Consider the following 17,587-nt stretch of genomic DNA (forward strand, 5'->3'; position numbering starts at 1 on the left):
TTTGCTTTATGAAGCGGGAATGGAAGTTCTTTATACGCATGTCATAGAGTAATTAGGAACAGAAAAATGATATTCTACCTTAATGAAAAAGTAACTTTAAGATTAAATGATACCACCCTTTTGTAATTTTACAAACTATAGAAATAGCCTTTGAATGAAAGGTATTTATTGGCTGGTATACATGTATGTATGGGCTTCCCTGGTGGCTCAGATGGTAAAGATTCCATCCCCAATGCAGGAGACCTGAATTTGATCTCTGGGTGGGGAAGATCCCCCTAGAGAAGGGAATGGCTACCCACTCCAGTATTCTTACCTGGAGAATCACATGGACAGAGGAGCCTGGTGGTCTACAGTCCATAGGGGTCACAAACAGTTGGACACAACTTAGTGATGAACACATGTGCACACACACGTATGTATCTGTATTACTAGAGGACATTGTAAGTCATTAATATGTAACATAATAACATGATTATATATTATGAATTCAGACCAACAAGGAGTAGTAATAATGAAGGCTTAAACTCTTCTAATTTTTTTTTTTTTAGAACTGGTGTATTTGTTTTATATCCCTGTGTAACAAATTACTCCAAAACTTCACCACCTGAAACAATAAATATTATCTCACAGTCTGCGGGTCAGGGGTTCAGGTGCAGCTTGTAGTCACTGCATCACCGACTCGATGGGCATGAGTTTGAGTAAGCTCCGGGAGTTGGTGATGGACAGGGAGGCCTGGCGTGCTGCGATTCATGGGGTCGCAAAGAGCCGGACACGACTGAGCCACTGAACTGACTGATTGACTGACTGTAGTCACTGAGTTGTGTCCAACTCTTATGCCACCCCATGGACTGCTGCCCACCAGGCTCCTCTGTCCATGGGATTTCCCAGGCAAGAATACTGGAGCAAATTGCCATTTCCTTCTCCAGGGAGTCTTCCCGACCCAGGGGTTGAACCTGCATCTCCTGCATTGGCAAGCGGAGTCTTTACCGCTGAGCCACTTGGGAAGCCCTCGGTGCAGCTTAGCTGGGATCATCTGACTGGAGATCTCTTAAGGTTGTTGTCAGGATATTGGCTCATCTGAAGGCCTGGGTGGGGGAGGATCTTCCTCCAGGTTGCCCATGTGGGATTCAGTTCCTTGCTGTCTGTTGGCTGGAGGCTTCCTTCAGTTCTTGGTCATAGAAAATGTCAGAGTGAGGTGCAAAATGGATTCAGCAGGCTGCGGAGAAGACAGTGTAGGTGAAAATGAAAGTGCTGCCCCCGCCCCCGATGCTCTGTCCTAGTTATTGACTAGATTTCATGAGTGAAGGCTTGGAAGAGACACCTTTAAACATTTAGTCGAAAAATTTTAATTGCTCTCCAGCGTGGCAGGGCCCCTCACCCCTCTGGACTGAGTTCTATGTAAGAGGCACAGGACAGACTGAAAGTTGGACCCCTGGGACGTGTGATGACATTTATGCAGTCATTAGTTGGAATTTTCTCTATTAATCATTGCACTAAAATTTCCTTCCTGTATTGTGCTTAGACATGGCGGGAGACGGATATTCGAATCACTGATGCGGCTAATGAAGCAAAGGACAATGTTAAGTATTTGTATACACTTGAGAAGTGCTGTGACCCCTTGTACAGTAGTGACCCTGTGAGTTGAGATTTCTACCTCTTTAGTCTACTCATGACCCTTTTATGCTAGCTGAAATGAGTGTGGAATTTTGGTTCATGAATATTACAGTTTGTTGGAAAAGTCTTAGAAACCTCTTTTTATTCTCAAGAAAATTATATGTGCATCTATATGCATACATATATACATCCATATACATGTCTATTTCTATGTATCTCTTTCTACATAAATATGTATATTTTTCTGATGTTTTCTGAGATATATATTATATTGTTAAAAAATTTATTGTATATTCCATTTCCCATTAAATATTGCAATTGACATCCTAGACTACATTCAAACCGTGGTGGGAAGAATTATTGGCTGATTTTTTAAAAAAATCTTTTAACTTTCGGATGTGCCTAGTTTTATTTATTATAAAATTAACTGTTAACACAACCTCCTTGACCTTAACAGAATGTTAATGTTTCTTGCATTGAGACAAAATGTGATTAACTGAATATAGCTAAATAATTAAGATGAAATTACCCCTCAATGTGTTATATTTATAGAACATGTTAGATAATATTTTAAAATTTAAATAAAAGTCTTTTACCTAAGTTTTATTCTAATGAGGACAGAGTGATTACCCTGTTAGGATTTTGCTGACTTTGATATGTTTCCCTGAAAAGTTTTGTGCTATCTTCCAGATATCCATGATTGATGCTATTCCTACTCTTGTAAATGCAATTAAAATGATCTACAGTATCTCTCATTACTATAACACCTCTGAGAAGATCACATCTCTGTTTGTAAAGGTAAGAGCCTAGCCTAGAGTCCATGTTCACTTAGATTTCCTTGTCAATGGTTAATTTTGTTTTTTATAATTAGAAATTACCACAATGGTACAATCCAATGTCTGTGTATCCTACAATTTACCAAAAAGTCTTAATCTCTTGGTAGAAATAGAATTAAACATACATGGGAAGCTGATTTTGGCAAATCATAAAGCATTATTTTCCAAAGTAATAATTGTAAAAGATATTATATTATTTATGTAATAAAAAATGGAAAAATATTCTTTTTAGAATTTCTTTCCCTATGTTATTTAGCACATGATTTCTTCCTATTGGGTAAATTTTAATTAAGAAAAGCTATATATAACTGGCTATCTTCAGTTTCATATTTTATGTGCTGCTGTTCCGAATTTATTTCACGCCACGGTTGTTTACTTGGTGTTATTAGAACAGTAATCATGGTAATAAAAGCCACTGCAATGTTCCAGTAATCCATAAAGCAATTATAATGATTCTGCCAGAAACCATAATGATGTTTAAACCTTATGTCCTGACTCATAAGTGTTTATGGTGAACATTGTTGCTTTTCCCATTTTTGAACAGTCTCTAAGAAGGAAATGATTTTTTCATTACCAAGGTGAAAATTTTAAATGTTGTATTAAAATAGAGGCATTTCCCACTCCTCAGGACTGTGTTCAGTTCAGTTCAGTTCAGTTACTCAGTCATGTCCGACTCTGTGACCCCATGGACTGCAGCACGCCAGGCTTCCCTGTCCATCACCAACTCCTGGAGTTTACTCAGACTCATGTCCATTGAGTCGGTGATGCCATCCAACCATCTCATCTGCTCTCATATTTGGGTAGAAAGGAGGGGAACCCACAAGACCCTTTTCCATCCTCCTCATACTTTAATGTTACGTTGGAGTCAGGAGGGGTATTCCCCGAGTAGAAGACTCAAAAGTCAATTTGTGTGACCATGCATGTCCAGGTTTCATGCATTTTATTTGCAAGGCTTGTTTTAGAACATAACTGTGAAAGCACCATTTCTCTCATTTTTGAAAACCTTTCATTGTGAAAAATTTGCAGCAGGTACAAAAGGAAATATAATTGTATACTGGATCCCCTTGTATGTATCACCCAGATTACCCACGATCAACACATGCCCAGTCATGTTTCACCTAACCTTTGCACTGCAATCCCAGGCATATGTACAGTACAGTCATCCCATTTTCCTTTTAATTAATTAAAAAATCCCCAGTAGAATTCCAAAGTTTTTTTTTAGGTTTAAAGGGATAAAGCGTTGGCTTTACATACTTTATATTTACTCTTTTTTTCTATTGTCTTCTGCTTTTGACATTTCTGCTACAGATCATGGTGTCATGAAATGATCAGGGTGGACAGTTCTTTTCATGGCACTTGGAAACTGTGAGTTAGATTTTAGAGAAGGCTGCTGAAGAAGACTAAGAAAGCTCTTGATAGCTTTTAGGTAGGGAAGTGAATCCTTTCTTCGTTGGTTAAGATGTTCATCCTGCATTAACATAATGGTCTGAATTGTTGATTTTCTGTAGACCTCCAACTCTGCGATTTTACGAATCATTTTGAAAAGAGATGTGTAGAACTTAAAAAGGTTGATTAGAAGCAGAGAGTGGAATGGTGGTTGCCAGGGGCTGGGAGAGTGTGGAAAATGGGAAGATGTTGGTCAAAGGCTGCAAGCTTAAAGTTGTAAGATGACCGAGTTCTGGGGTCTAATGTACAGCTTGAAAGTGAAAGTGAAAGTTGCTCAGTCAAGTCTGACTTTTTGTGACCCTATGGACTATACAGTCCATGGAATTCTCCAGGCCAGAAAACTTCAGTAGGCAGCTGTTTCCTTCTCCAGGGGATCTTCCCAACACAGGGATTGAGCCCAGGTCTCTCACATTGCAGTCAGGTTCTTTATCAGCTGAGTCACAAGGGAAGCCCAAGAATACTGGAGTGGGTAGCCTATCCCTTCTCCAGGGGATCTTCCTGGACCAGGAATCGAACTGGGGTCTCCTGCATTGCAGGCGGATTCTTTACCAACTGAGCTAGCAGGGAAGCCCCCATGTACAGCTTGGTGACTATGTTTAGTACTGTGTTATTTAGTTGAAAATTGCTAAAGAGCAGATCTTAAGTTTTCTCAACACACACGCATACAAATAGTAATTATGTGAGGTGTTGGATGTGTTAATACTTGATTGTGCTAATCATTCTGTTATGAATATGTATACCAAGCATCACTTGTAAACCTTAAGCATATACAGTTTTTGTTTGTCAATTATACCTCAGTAAAGCTGGAAAAAAATAGTTAGTGCTTGATCATAGTTGTGAAGGAAAAACATAAACCCAAAGATTTATTCACAGATGTCATATTCGGAGAGGTTAGAAGAGCTGAGGACCCTCTAACCCAGTTTATGCTTGACGGCTGCTTACTGTACTTGACATCATTTCATTGAAAAATTCCAGGTGACCAATCAGATGATATCTGCATGTAAAGCCTATATTACCAACAACGGAACTGCTTCAATCTGGAGCCAGCCACAGGATGTTGTTGTGGAAAAAATACTATCTGCAATTAAACTTAAGCAGGTAACAGTCAACTTAATAATATATTTAGAATTTTAAAATTATTTTTACATTGTTTTTTCTCTGGACTTGCTCGGTCCCTTTGTTCTGCGAATGGCCGGCAGTGTGTTCAGGACGGTTAATTATCTCTCTCTCTCTCTTGCTATCCCACAGTTTAAGTTGGTAACTCACAAAAGCTCCCTCCGATTGTCCTCAGGGCACTCAGGCCTGGTCCTTACCCTAAGCAATGCCGCCCGCTCCTCTCCGTTCCACCCCCACTTGCTGGTGGCAGATGCGGGCATCCGGGGTACTTTTCTGCTGGGAGTTGCTTTTAGGCACTTAATCTGTGGGTTTTATTTATTGTTCCCCTCCCAGTCAGGTTGCCCTCCGAGATTCAAAAACTTCCCCCAGATCCGCCAGTGCGAGGGTTTCCTGGTGTTTGGAAACTTCCTCTATTAAGACTCCCTTCCCACGACGGATCTCCGTCCTTAGCTCTTTTGTCTCTCTTTTTATCTTTTATATTTTGTCCTACCTCCTTTCAAAGACAATGCATTGCTTTTCTGGGCACCCGATGACCTCAGCTAGCGATCAGAAGTTGTTTTGTGAAGTTTGCTCTGCGTTCAATTATTCTTTTGATGAATTTGTAGGAGAGAAAGTGGTCTCCCCGTCCTATTCCTCCGCCATCTTCTACCCAATATACCTTTTTAAAAAAAGTATTTATTTATCTGGCTGTGTCACGTTTTAGTTGTAGCATGGGGTATCTTCATTACATCGTGTGGGATATTTTCTTGCTGTATACAGACTCTCTAGTTGCGACGTGCAGACTTAGTTGCTCCAAGACATGTGGGATCCTAGTTCCCCTACCAGGGATCGAACTTGTGTCCTGCATTGCCAGACAGATTCTTAACCCCTGGACCACTGTGAAAGTCCCACCCATTAAATAATCTATCAGTTATCATATCGTGTGGTTGCATATGAAGTTGCTTCAGTTGTGTCCAACTTTGCGTCCCTATGGACTGTAGCCCGCCAGGTTCCTGTGTCCATAGGATTCTCTAAGCAAAAATGCTAGAGTGGGTTGCCATGCCCTCCTTCAGGGCATCTTCTCGACCCAGGGATCGAACACGAGTCTCTTATGGCTGTTGCATTGGCAGGCAGGTTCTTTACCACTAGTGCCAGGGTAGTATGGGGGGTAGTATGATAACTGGGCCCCCAGTTATCATATTAGTGGTTGCTAAAAAGAATGGTAATCTTTCACTGTTAAGAAAAGTTGAATGCTAGTAAATCAGCCCCCCACATTTATTCACTTACTTTACCCTTTAGGGGACTTGCTATGTCCCAACACCACACTAAGTACTAGAGATACAAAGATGAAGTTGTTTCCTTAAGCTTCTTATAGACAAACAGGGAGCTAAATGAAGAGTTAGGCTTCTCCTAACACAGTGAGACCCAGGTGGAAAGGCTTGCATCTTTGAGATATATTATGAATAGTTAGGAGTTTGGACTTCCCTGGTGGTCCAGTGGTTAAGACTCCGAGCTTCTAATGCAGGGGGCACAGGTTCAATCCCTGGTTGGAGAAGTTCTGCATGCCTCATGGCAAAAAAAAAAAAAAAAAAAAAAAAAAATTAGGAGTTTGCTAGGTTGGGGGCCAGGAAAAGATTACATCCCAGGCTGATGAGTGAGTGACTACAGAGGTATGAAATGGAAAGATTTTGTAATTCCACCCTAAATTTGCTATCACCTTCACTTAAGAGAATAAGGCTGATGTCTTTGTTGTGTTCCCTTTCTTGTATTTTGGTTTTTAATTTTAAGGAATACCAGCACTGCTTTCACAAGACAAAACAAAAGCTTAAACAAGATCCAAGTGAAAAACAATTTGAATTCAGTGAGATGTATATTTTTGGGAAATTTGAAACTTTCCACAGACGTCTTGCCAAGATAATGGATATCTTTACAACCTTCAAGATATACTCAGTCCTGCAAGATTCTAAAATTGAAGGGCTGGAAAACATGATCAGTAAATACCAGGTACTGTACTTCAAAACTCAATTTGCTACTCTTATCCATGAATAAAATTTTCATGTTTTTATGCAAATGACTATTTAGAATGCTTCAGATTATAGTCTCTAGTGCAAAAGATAAGCTTATGGCCCTTAAACAATAAAGCAGTTAAATTTATTTGAGAATTGTGCAATGGTGCTAATATATTCTTTTCAGGTATGTGATTATAAGAATGACTTCCCAATAGTCTAAAATTAATCATCATTAGTAAAAGCGTTTTCATTAGTAGCACAAGAAAAATGTTTAAATATAACTTATTATTTCATTTATTCATGTAAGAAATATTTAATCAAGCATATACTGTGTTAGGCTCTACTTGACACTGAATTCTGAATGATATCTGATTATATCTGCAGTTAAGCATTTTATATGGATTCATGTTTTTAACATGAATTTTAACATGAATTTAATAATGAATATAGTCAGTTTTTTCTTGTTTGGGGTCACTGACACTAAACCTTAGTTTTTCTTTTTGTCCTTGAATTTGAAAAGGATCATATAAATTACTGTCACTCACTGATTTTTCTCCTCTAACAGTTTAGGTCAGTATAAGGAATCTTTTTGTTTCCTGAGTATATCAGATTCAGGGGGAAAAAGAAAAACCTTTTCTATCTACCAGGAAATATTTTCGCTGAGCTGTATGTAATCTTCAAGGTGGATAATCTATTCTTTGAAACTGACAGTTGTGCACGACAGAGATGGACTATATCCATTTATTTTTCAGTTTGGAATCTAATTAGTTTTCATTCTTAATGAAAAAATAACTTTGGAGCATATTTCAAAGTTTATTTTTGAAGGAGAAGTTGAACTGTACAGCCAAATGCAGATAAAGGCTATTCTAATCTGATAAAAATACTGGGAAGAAAAATTGCTTTCAGAATCTCAAGTGGATGTATCAGAATGTATTGAGATAAAATGTAGGTGGTTTGTGAAAGTGTAAGGTAAGATTTTTGTATGTTACAACCAATGGAAGAAGCTCAAAACTGTGGCCCATGGAAATGACCCTGAGGCTCCTTGTATGGCTTCAGGGTCCTGTCCACCCTGCTGGCCGCCTCCCCTGCTCCTAGTCTCCTCATTCGGTGTTCTCCGGACATGGGACAGGCCACCTCAGTCCACCTTCGGGCTTGCAGAGCCTTTCTTCTGGAAAGTTCTGCCTCCGAATCATCACATGATTCTTTCCTCCTTGGCCTCCAGATCTTGATTAAATACCCTCTCAGTTAAGTTTTCCTTGATCTCTGTTTTACCTTACTCTATGTCATGTTACTTATCACTGTCTGAATCTATCCTGTTCATTTTTTGTGATAAACCTAGATCTCCCTTTCCCCCACTGAAGATATAAAAGCTCCTGAGGGTGGGAATGTTTCTTTGTTCTGTTCATTCCTGTATCTGCAAAGTTTACTGGCATATAATGGGTGTGCAATAAATATCTGACAAGTAAATGATTTAGTAGGTTGAGTTTGATTAGATGGTTTAAAGGTCATGGTTGATCAGCTTATTTACTCAGTATTTTTAAGTGGACCATTAAATCCATTTATAGAGTAGAATTTTCTAAGGGCCCCAAATCCTTTAAAATACCACCTGAACATGTAGGAATATAGCTTTTCCATGCTTCTTTTATACATTTCCTATAACATGATGGGTATCATTACATATATATATAGTTGTATTATATATAATTGTGTGTATATGTATAAAATTGCATGCTGCGCTTAGTTGTGTCCAACTCTTTGTGATCCTGTGGACTGTAGCCCACTAGGCTCCTCTGTCCAAGGAATTCTTCAGGCAAGAATACTGGTATTTCCATGTAATAGCACATGTGCAATTGCATACATATATTTAATGTATACAATTATATATGTAATTGTATATGTATATGTATACACATGTATGTGTGTATGTATATGTATGTATATGTATACACATGTATATGTATATGTATGTATATGTATACACATGCAATTGTATACATATATTGGAGAAGGAAATGGCAACCGACTCCATTATTCTTACCTGGAGAATCCCATGGGGAAAGGAGCCTGGCAGGCTACAGGGCATGGGGTCACAAGAGTCAGACATGACTTAGCGGCTAAACCACCACCACCAAGCTGCAGCCTGTATCTTTGGGGCTTTCCTGGTGGCTCAGTCGGTAAAGAATCCACCTACAATGTGGGAGACCTGGGTTTGATCCCTGGGTTGGGCTTGTCCCCTGGAGGAGGGCATGGCAGAATCCCCATGGACAGAGGAGCCTGGTGGGCTGCAGTCCATGGGGTAGTAAAGAGTCAGACATGACTAGGTGACTAAGTACTACATATAGTACTTAGTGTGCTGTATATGTACTATATAGTACTTAGTGTGCTATATATATGTGCTATATATATAGTACTACTGTGTGCATATATATGTACATACAATTGTATGTATATACAACAGTATATGCAATTGTAAACTTGATTATACAGTTATAAATTGTCTATACAGTAGTAAACTTGATTCAGGAATTTATGCAACTTAGGCACTTTTGTCTATTGAGAGGTTTGAGTTAATGTTTAAATGGAAATGGCTTTGAAGAGGCGTTTGTGGAAGCTGGTCCAACATTCTTCATAAAAATTATATGCCTCTGTCAACAGTGTGGGCACCTGACTTTGAGAATGGCTTAGTACCTGGTTAAGAATGATCACAGAGCATTAGAGCTCATTATTCAGAGTAAACAAAACTTCAGATAATAGTATTTTCAAGAAGATGAGTTACCTAATTTGTACTCTTAAAGTCACAGACTGCAGCTTTGCAGGGCAGGAGGAAGCAATTAATTCTAGAGATTCTTTAAATGGTAGATTGTGGTTTGATATTTTATTTAGGACATTTGAAGCTTGGAAGGTAGTTTTTCACCTGTAGCTACTATAATATAATTGCATTCTTCCTAAGTTGTTTGCATTCTGTTAAAGTCTATTTTCTGAGAAGACAAACTTTTTAATGAAAAATATTTTAGCAAATTCTACTTTAAGCTTCTTTTTTTTATTATTTCCGATGTAATTTGTAAGAAATTTTTAGACAGAACATCTACTTTTCAGATGTGGTTTTTATTTATTTAAAATTTTTCTTCAGAAATACATAAAGTCCCATGAAAATGCTTCCAAGTGGTTTCTCTGAATGCACCAGGCAACATTGTACTACCTATAATATGCATGATGCAACGAGAATAATTAAAGATATATGGCTCCTCTTAAGTTGATTTTTGGGGGATGATTGCACAGGCTCTAAATTTAAAGGTCATATTTATGTAAATAATGCAAGAACATTGAAATATTGTCTTATTTGTTTCCTACTATTTCAGGGTGTTGTTGCCACCATAAAGAAAAAGGAGTATAATTTCTTAGACCAGCGGAAAATGGAATTCGAGCAGGATTATGAAGAGTTTTGCAAGCAGATTAATGACCTTCATGTAGGTTGTATAATAAAATTCCTGTTGACAGTCTGGTGTTTACTTTTTCCATTCTGTGTCTTGCTGCTAATCATTACCCATTCAGAAGGAAGAGGCATCTTCATCACGGAGGTGACCGATAGCGAGCTTGGCCTGCATTTTATGATTTCAGATGAATAATTGAAGGTTCTTTCTCATGGATTAAAGGGTTATAAATACAGCTTTGGATAACAAGCTGTAATCACAGATTTCTGCATGTATTTCATTTTAGATCTTAGAAAATTAACTGCTATCCTCTGTTGAAATGTAGTTATTAGAATATAGAAATTCATTTCCATTTGTTTGTTACTTTATAGCAGTGATTATGACCAATGATAGCTTGAGCAAATGGTCAGCGATGTTTGGCGGATCCCAAAAGCAGGAGTCTAGCTGGCCTTGAAACAGTGGTACCAGGGCTGACTCAGTACCTTGACCCCTCTTGGTCTCAAAGCCCCATTCTCTTTGTTCTCCTGCCCTTCCTCCTGCTTCCCCCACTCTCTCTGCTCACTGCAGATCAGCCCACAGCCATCAGCAGCTTCTGAGGACATACCATGGGCCTACTCTTAGCTCCCAGTGTCTAAGGATGGGTTGGATTGGTCAGAGTTCCAGTGTTGTGCCTCGTTCCTGTGGGGTCATGTGGTAAATGCAGAGGGCATGGGACCCCTTGGCATGGCTGGGTGTATTTATTACCAGATGAGGAGAACCAGGGAGGGTAAGGTTGGAGACATACTAATGGATGTCCACCTTAATCAATGTGCAGACTTCTTTCCATGCTTTCTGACAACAAAATGAAAATGGCTGTTCTGTTCCTTCTTTTCCAGAATTTTTGGCTTGAAATATGCTTGTATACAAGAGAAAGAGCTCTGAGTCATTTTTGGAGGGCTGGATTCAGCGGAGAAGGCATTATAATAAAACTTGCTAAGTCTGTCTGTATGTCAGGTCTGTTCTAGGCACTTTATAGGTGTTAATTTATTTAATACTCAGAATAATCTGATAAAGTGTGTCCTCTTATCACACTCTTTCTGGAAAGGAGGAAACTGAGGCATAGTGAAGTTAAGTGACTTGCCCACAGTCACAGAGATGTTGAGTGGTAGGCAGTCTGCCTCTAGGATTCACGTTTTTAACCATTATCTTATAAGACAAATTTCAGGTGATGGAAAGATAGAGTGCCTGTAATAATCTAAGCAAAGACCTCTCTGGGGGCTGACTCAGACATGAGGTCTGTGACTCTTGATCTCTTGCTGGAAGCTGATGAGTAATGGTAGATCCTGAGCCTGTGCTCCATGGTCAGTGTTGATCTGTCCAGTCTTCATTTGTGTGTCCTGGCACTTTCTGATCACATAGTACTTGAGTAGTTCACATGCTGGATATAGGTATATGGTGAACACCTTGAGGGCAGGAATTGGGTTCATTCCTATCTATGTCTCCAGGCCCTAGGGGATGGGATTTTATATAATTGGAGACCAAAGAATGTTTGCTGAATTAGTGTATGATTTGTGAATTAATGAGAACTAGTCCCCAGTGGCTCAGTGGTAAAGTGTCCATCTGCAATGCAGGAGGTGCAGGTTCTGTCTCTGGGTCAGGAAGATCCCCTGGAGAAGGGAATGGCTACCCACTGCAGTATTCTTGCCTGGAGAATCCCCGTGGGCAAAGAAGCCTGGTGGGCTGCAGTCCAAGGGGTGGCAAAGGGTCGGATATAATTTTGCCACTAAACCACCACCACCACCACCATCAGACTATGCTAAGTGATACAGGTCAGGCAGAGAAAGACAAATTGTGTGATGTCACTTATATATGGAACCTAAAAAACACAATAAACAGTGAATATAAGAAAAGAGAAGCAGATTCATAGATATAGAAAACAAACTAGTGATTACCAGTGGGGAGAGAGAAGGGGAGGCAAGATAGGGGTAGGAGACTAAGAGGTAGAAGCTATTAGGTATAGAATAAGCTACAAGGACATATTGTACAACATGGGGAACATAGCCAATATTTTACAATAACTATAAATGGAGTATAACCTTTAAAAAGTGGAGTATAACCTGATGTTGAAGCTGAAACTCCAATACTTTGGCTACCTGATGCAAAGAGCTGACTCATTTGAAAAGACCCTAATGCTGGGAAAGATTGAGGGCAGGAGGAGAGATGGTTGGATGGCATCACCGACTCAATGGACATGACTTTGAGTAAACTCTGGGAGTTGGTGATGGACAGGGAGGCCTGGCGTGCTGCAGTCCATGGAGTCCCAAAGAGTCAGACACGACTGAGTGACTGAACTGAACTGAACCTTTAAAAAAATCACATCCAAGTCCCACATATACTAGGGACATCAGATCTGAAAAAAACCACAGCTTTTACTTTAAATGGCACATAAACTAAATGACACAATGAGATGTTTGTTTTAAGAAAAAATGGAAAAGAAAGATAATTATGGATATGATAGCAAAACATAAGAATTAGATTTATTGTAATTAAACATGCATTGACTGTACATTAAATGCATATTAGGCTTCTGTGCTGTAGGTTATGGGTACAGAAGTACATAGAGTTGATTTGCCCTCAAAAATCATATCTGACATGTAACATGATTGAAATATAAGTACATATATGTTAGAACAAAGTAATGAATATATCTTAAAAAGGGCAAATAGTGGCCAAAATGACTAACTATAAAAGTATAATAATCTGATGTTATACCAGCAAGTGAGGATTCAAAGATAAGTTGACATGTTCCAAACAAGTCCTAGAGAACTTATAAGGAGAACAGGTGGATTCTTTACCATCTGAAGTACCAGGGAAGCCCCGTAAAGATTTACTGTGTCCCAAGTTAGAGAGAGGGACAGAGGAACCTGGTGGGCTACAGTCCACAGCGTCACAAAGAGTCTGATACAGCTTAGCGACTGAGCACAGTGGTTAGTGATACTAAGCATCTTTTCATGTGCTTGTTGTCTATTTGTGTATCTTTGTATCAATTAAAGGGAGGGAGTGGAAGCATTGTGAATGTGCTAGTTCTGCTTAGTTTATACTTGGATACTTTTATATAGTGATAACATCTGAGGGTTTATTTAGGTAGGCTACTGTACAGTTCTTCAGTTCAGGAAGATTTCATGGTCCTAAGATGTGATGTTTGCCGTGGAAATATATGGTCCAGTATCCCTGGGTCCTGCCATGGCACCAACCCCCTGACTACTCTGGCTCTCAAGTCCCTCTCTGTTCTGACTTCTGGACATTTATCTTTCTTTAAACTTAGATGAGCATTACATTTGCTGCTGTATTTTGTCCTATAGGGTGTGTTTGCAGAGAATGGGGAGCTCTTTTATCTTGTTGCTAAATAGGATTTCTTTGCAATGCTAACTCATTGTTCATCATCAGACTTCATTCTATTTCAGAAAGAGTTGCAGAAGTTCATGGATGTTACATTTGAAAAGATTCAAAACACAAATCAAGCTCTAAGTATGTTAAAGAAATTTGAAAGGTAAAAATTTGAAAGACTTCTAAGTTCTGTTTTCCAAATTGGGATAATACGAACATAGTTTAGCTTACATTATTATTGTTATTATTATTTCATATTCTAATGGGAAGAAAATCCTCTCTTGACAATCTGAATAACAAGACCACAGATTTAAGTTCTTCAGAGGATTACAGGTTTATTTCCTCTCAGTTTTGAAGTACCTTGTGACTGCCTATCATAATAGCAGTTAATGTTTAAGTAATTTGAAGAAACTCTTACCAATAGTTTTGACTAGGTTTTAAGGATTGACACTATTTATTGATACTATATTTAAAAAAAAAAAGAAACACTTCAGAGAATTCCCTGGCAGTTCAGTGATTAGGACTCTGCATTTCCACTGCCAAGGGCCCAGGTTCACTTTCTGGCTGGGGAACTAAGATCCTGCAAGACATAAAAAAGAAAACAAACAAACAAAAAACCTCACAGCCACTCTGTTGCCGTATGATTGATGGACAGATTCCATTTTGATTTTTTAAAAAATAATTTTATTTTTAAGATCTTTATTGAATCTGGACTTCCCTTATGGCTCAAATGGTAAACAATCTGCTTGTGATGGTGGAGAGCTGGGTTCAATCCCTGGGTTGGGGAGATATTCTGAAGAAGGGAATGGCAACCCACTCCAGTATTCTTGCCTGGAGAATTCTGTAGACAGAGGAGCCTGGTGGGCCACAGTTGGTGGGATCACAAAGAGTTGGATGTGACTGAACAACTAACAAACATTGAATTTATTGCAATGTTTCTTCTGTTTTATGTTTTGGTTTTGGGCCACAAGGCATGAGGGATCTTAGTTCCCCAAGCAGGGATCGAACCCACACTCCCTGCATTGGAATGGGAAGTTTTAACCATTGGACTGCCAAGGAGGTCCCCATTTTGCTTTTTTAGCATGCCAAGTAAATACTTCATTCTCTTCAATCAGCAAATATATATATATATATATATATACATATATATATATATACATATATATATATATATATATTTTTGGCTGTTCAAGGTAGTTCTTTTATTTATTGATAGGACAAAAAATTAGTAAAAACATAAAAATGCAATTTTCAAGTTTCACTTACAGGACATGTATAAATTCCATACAACAATATTTATGAAGAATAACCATGGAAGAGACCATAAAAATGAATTAAAATTTTCAAATACCCATTATCATATGGACCAAGCTTTTAAACCACAATGCAATTAAATTAGACCTCAAAAACGTATGCTTAGAACTTTTAGGTCTCCTCTTTTGAATTAAAAAAACCCTAGAAATTTAAATATATTTAGATCTAAACAATAATGAAAAGACAAGATACCAAGTCTCCTGGCATGCAGTTAAAAAGATAATAAATATGTCAGCATATGTTTAAAATAGGTCTTAATTGACAGAAGTTCTCAATATCATCCCATTAATTCAAGCCTTTCACTTTAAAAAAAATAACAGATTGAACATACCTAATCTTGGTATTGATGACAAATACCAGCGTATCCTTGAAAACTACGGGGCTGACATTGATATGATCTCGAAGCTGTATACAAAGCAGAAAAACGACCCGCCTTTGGCTCGAGACCAGCCTCCCGTTGCTGGGAAGATTCTGTGGGCCCGGCAGCTCTTCCACAGGATTCAGCAACCGATGCAGCTTTTCCAGAAGCACCCATCTGTGCTCCGGACTGCGGAAGCGAAGCCCGTGATTCGCAGTTACAACAGGCTGGCCAAGGTCCTCCTGGAGTTTGAGGTTCTCTACCACAGGGCGTGGCTTCAACAAGTGAGTCTGACTTAACGCTCTACGATGATGCTGCCACTGTCAGATCCATGGGGAATCCTCTACTACCTTGGGCAGTTTTACTCCTATAGAAAGTTGACTTTGTGTCTATTTTATAAGACAGGGTTGGTTGACTGCAAGTAATCAATCAAAGGATATAATATATCCATGAAGGAAAACAATTTTTAATTTTGGAAAAAAGATCATAAAACCAGGTAACAGAAACTTATTTTTATTTAATTTATAAACTCCTAAGGAAGAAAGTCTTGTTTATTGGCTTCTTTACCTGGTTGATTAGGACTTCTTTTTTTGTTTTTCCATTAAGCTCTTTTTTTCTCCATTAAGTGTCCATAAACACCAGCATGCCTGTTAAGCAAAGTTTTAATTTTTATTTGGTCATACTAGGTTAATCAAATTATATTTCATGCCCTACCAACACTTATATTTCTTGGTAGATTGGCAGGAAGTATTTTGGAGGATAAAATTCAGCCTAACAAGGCCTCTAAAATGATATTTCACCTTCCTAGTTCAACTTTTGGTGTCTGAATCAATAACAGAGATGTCTCTGTAGTGTTTTTCATTGCTTTTCTAGATAACTGAAAACTGAGTTTAGTAGGTTTCCTGAAACTTTTATTAGGAAAAATAACTGAGTTGGCATGAAGGTATCAGGGAGCAAAGTGACTTTTGAGAAGTCACCTCTATTGCAGTATCCACTTATCAAATATAAGAGATTCATGACCAAAGCATTTTGTTGAACTGACTGTACATCACCACCAAGAGTTTTAAGGCTTTCCCCCCCCCCCCCCCCCGAAAGTGAAGTTAGGAGAAGAGTAAGAGACCCCATTGTCTTTAGTTTGCGAAGCTCAAACCCATGAAAGGACGCACAATAATCTTTATTCCCAGAAATGGACGAGTTAGATACCCTGTACATGCACTGAACTCTCTAATAATAGTAATGTTGCTCTTTCCTTGCAGACTGAAGAAATTCACATAGGACTTGAGGCTTCTTTATTGGTGAAGGCTCCCGGCACAGGGGAACTGTTCGTAAACTTTGATCCTCAGATACTAACCTTATTTAGAGAAATAGAGTGTATGTCACAGATGGGTCTACAAGTTTCACCATTTGCAGCTGCTCTTTTCCAGAAACGAGACACATACAAGAAGAACTTCAGTAACATGAAGGTATGGTACTTTTTTTTTTTTTTTCCCATCTTGGGTTCATTACAAAATGCATTTTTTTTTTTTACAAAATGCATTTAATGCAACTCCAGTGTGCATTAAAAAAAAAATCTAGTGGTGTGTCATTGTTGAGGAACAGAAAGTACCCAGGATGACTGTAGTGGAGTGACTGAGGCCAGAAAGTGGAGTTGGCAAAGGCTAGGTCCTTATAGAGCTTGTAAACTAAGGGTACATGTTTGCGTGCATGGGGAAGCCATTAGAGGAATCTGAGCAGGAGAAAAAGGCGTGGTGTCCTTTACTACAAAAACATTCTTGCTGCTAGGTGATTTTTAAGGGACAGGCGGGTCACTATGGGGGCTTCCTAGCTGGTTCAGTGGTAAAGAATTTGCCTGCCAAGGCAGGAGACTTCCTTGGGTTGGGAAGATCCCCTGCAGAAGGGAATGGCAACTCAGCCCAGTATTCTTGCCTAGGAAATCCCGTGGACAGAGGAGCCTGGCAGGCTATTGTCCGTGGGATCGAAAAAGAGCCAGACACGACTTAGTGACTGAACAACAACAAAGGGTCAAAGTGAAGCTAGTTTGCAGGCTGTGGTACAATTTAGGATGGAGAAGTTGGTGGCTGAACTAAGATGCAGTTGAGTCGTAGATAAGTGGATTAG

The 17,587-nt window shown here is 38.9% G+C and overlaps 1 protein-coding gene across 1 annotated transcript in view; it reads left to right on the top strand.

Annotated features, from left to right (window-relative positions):
• DNAH5 (dynein axonemal heavy chain 5) overlaps positions 1-17,587 on the top strand; it is a 324,549-nt gene that overhangs the window by 84,631 nt on the left and 222,331 nt on the right. Inside the window, exons 8-15 of the mRNA XM_043887792.1 lie at positions 1,523-1,636; positions 2,305-2,412; positions 4,872-4,994; positions 6,780-6,995; positions 10,360-10,467; positions 13,875-13,960; positions 15,432-15,753; positions 16,726-16,932. Coding sequence (XP_043743727.1) covers positions 1,523-1,636; positions 2,305-2,412; positions 4,872-4,994; positions 6,780-6,995; positions 10,360-10,467; positions 13,875-13,960; positions 15,432-15,753; positions 16,726-16,932 — 1,284 coding nt within the window. The remainder of the gene's footprint in view (positions 1-1,522; positions 1,637-2,304; positions 2,413-4,871; positions 4,995-6,779; positions 6,996-10,359; positions 10,468-13,874; positions 13,961-15,431; positions 15,754-16,725; positions 16,933-17,587) is intronic.

This window comes from Cervus elaphus, chromosome 25, assembly GCF_910594005.1.
Source record: "Cervus elaphus chromosome 25, mCerEla1.1, whole genome shotgun sequence".
Taxonomy (NCBI): Eukaryota; Metazoa; Chordata; class Mammalia; order Artiodactyla; family Cervidae; genus Cervus; species Cervus elaphus.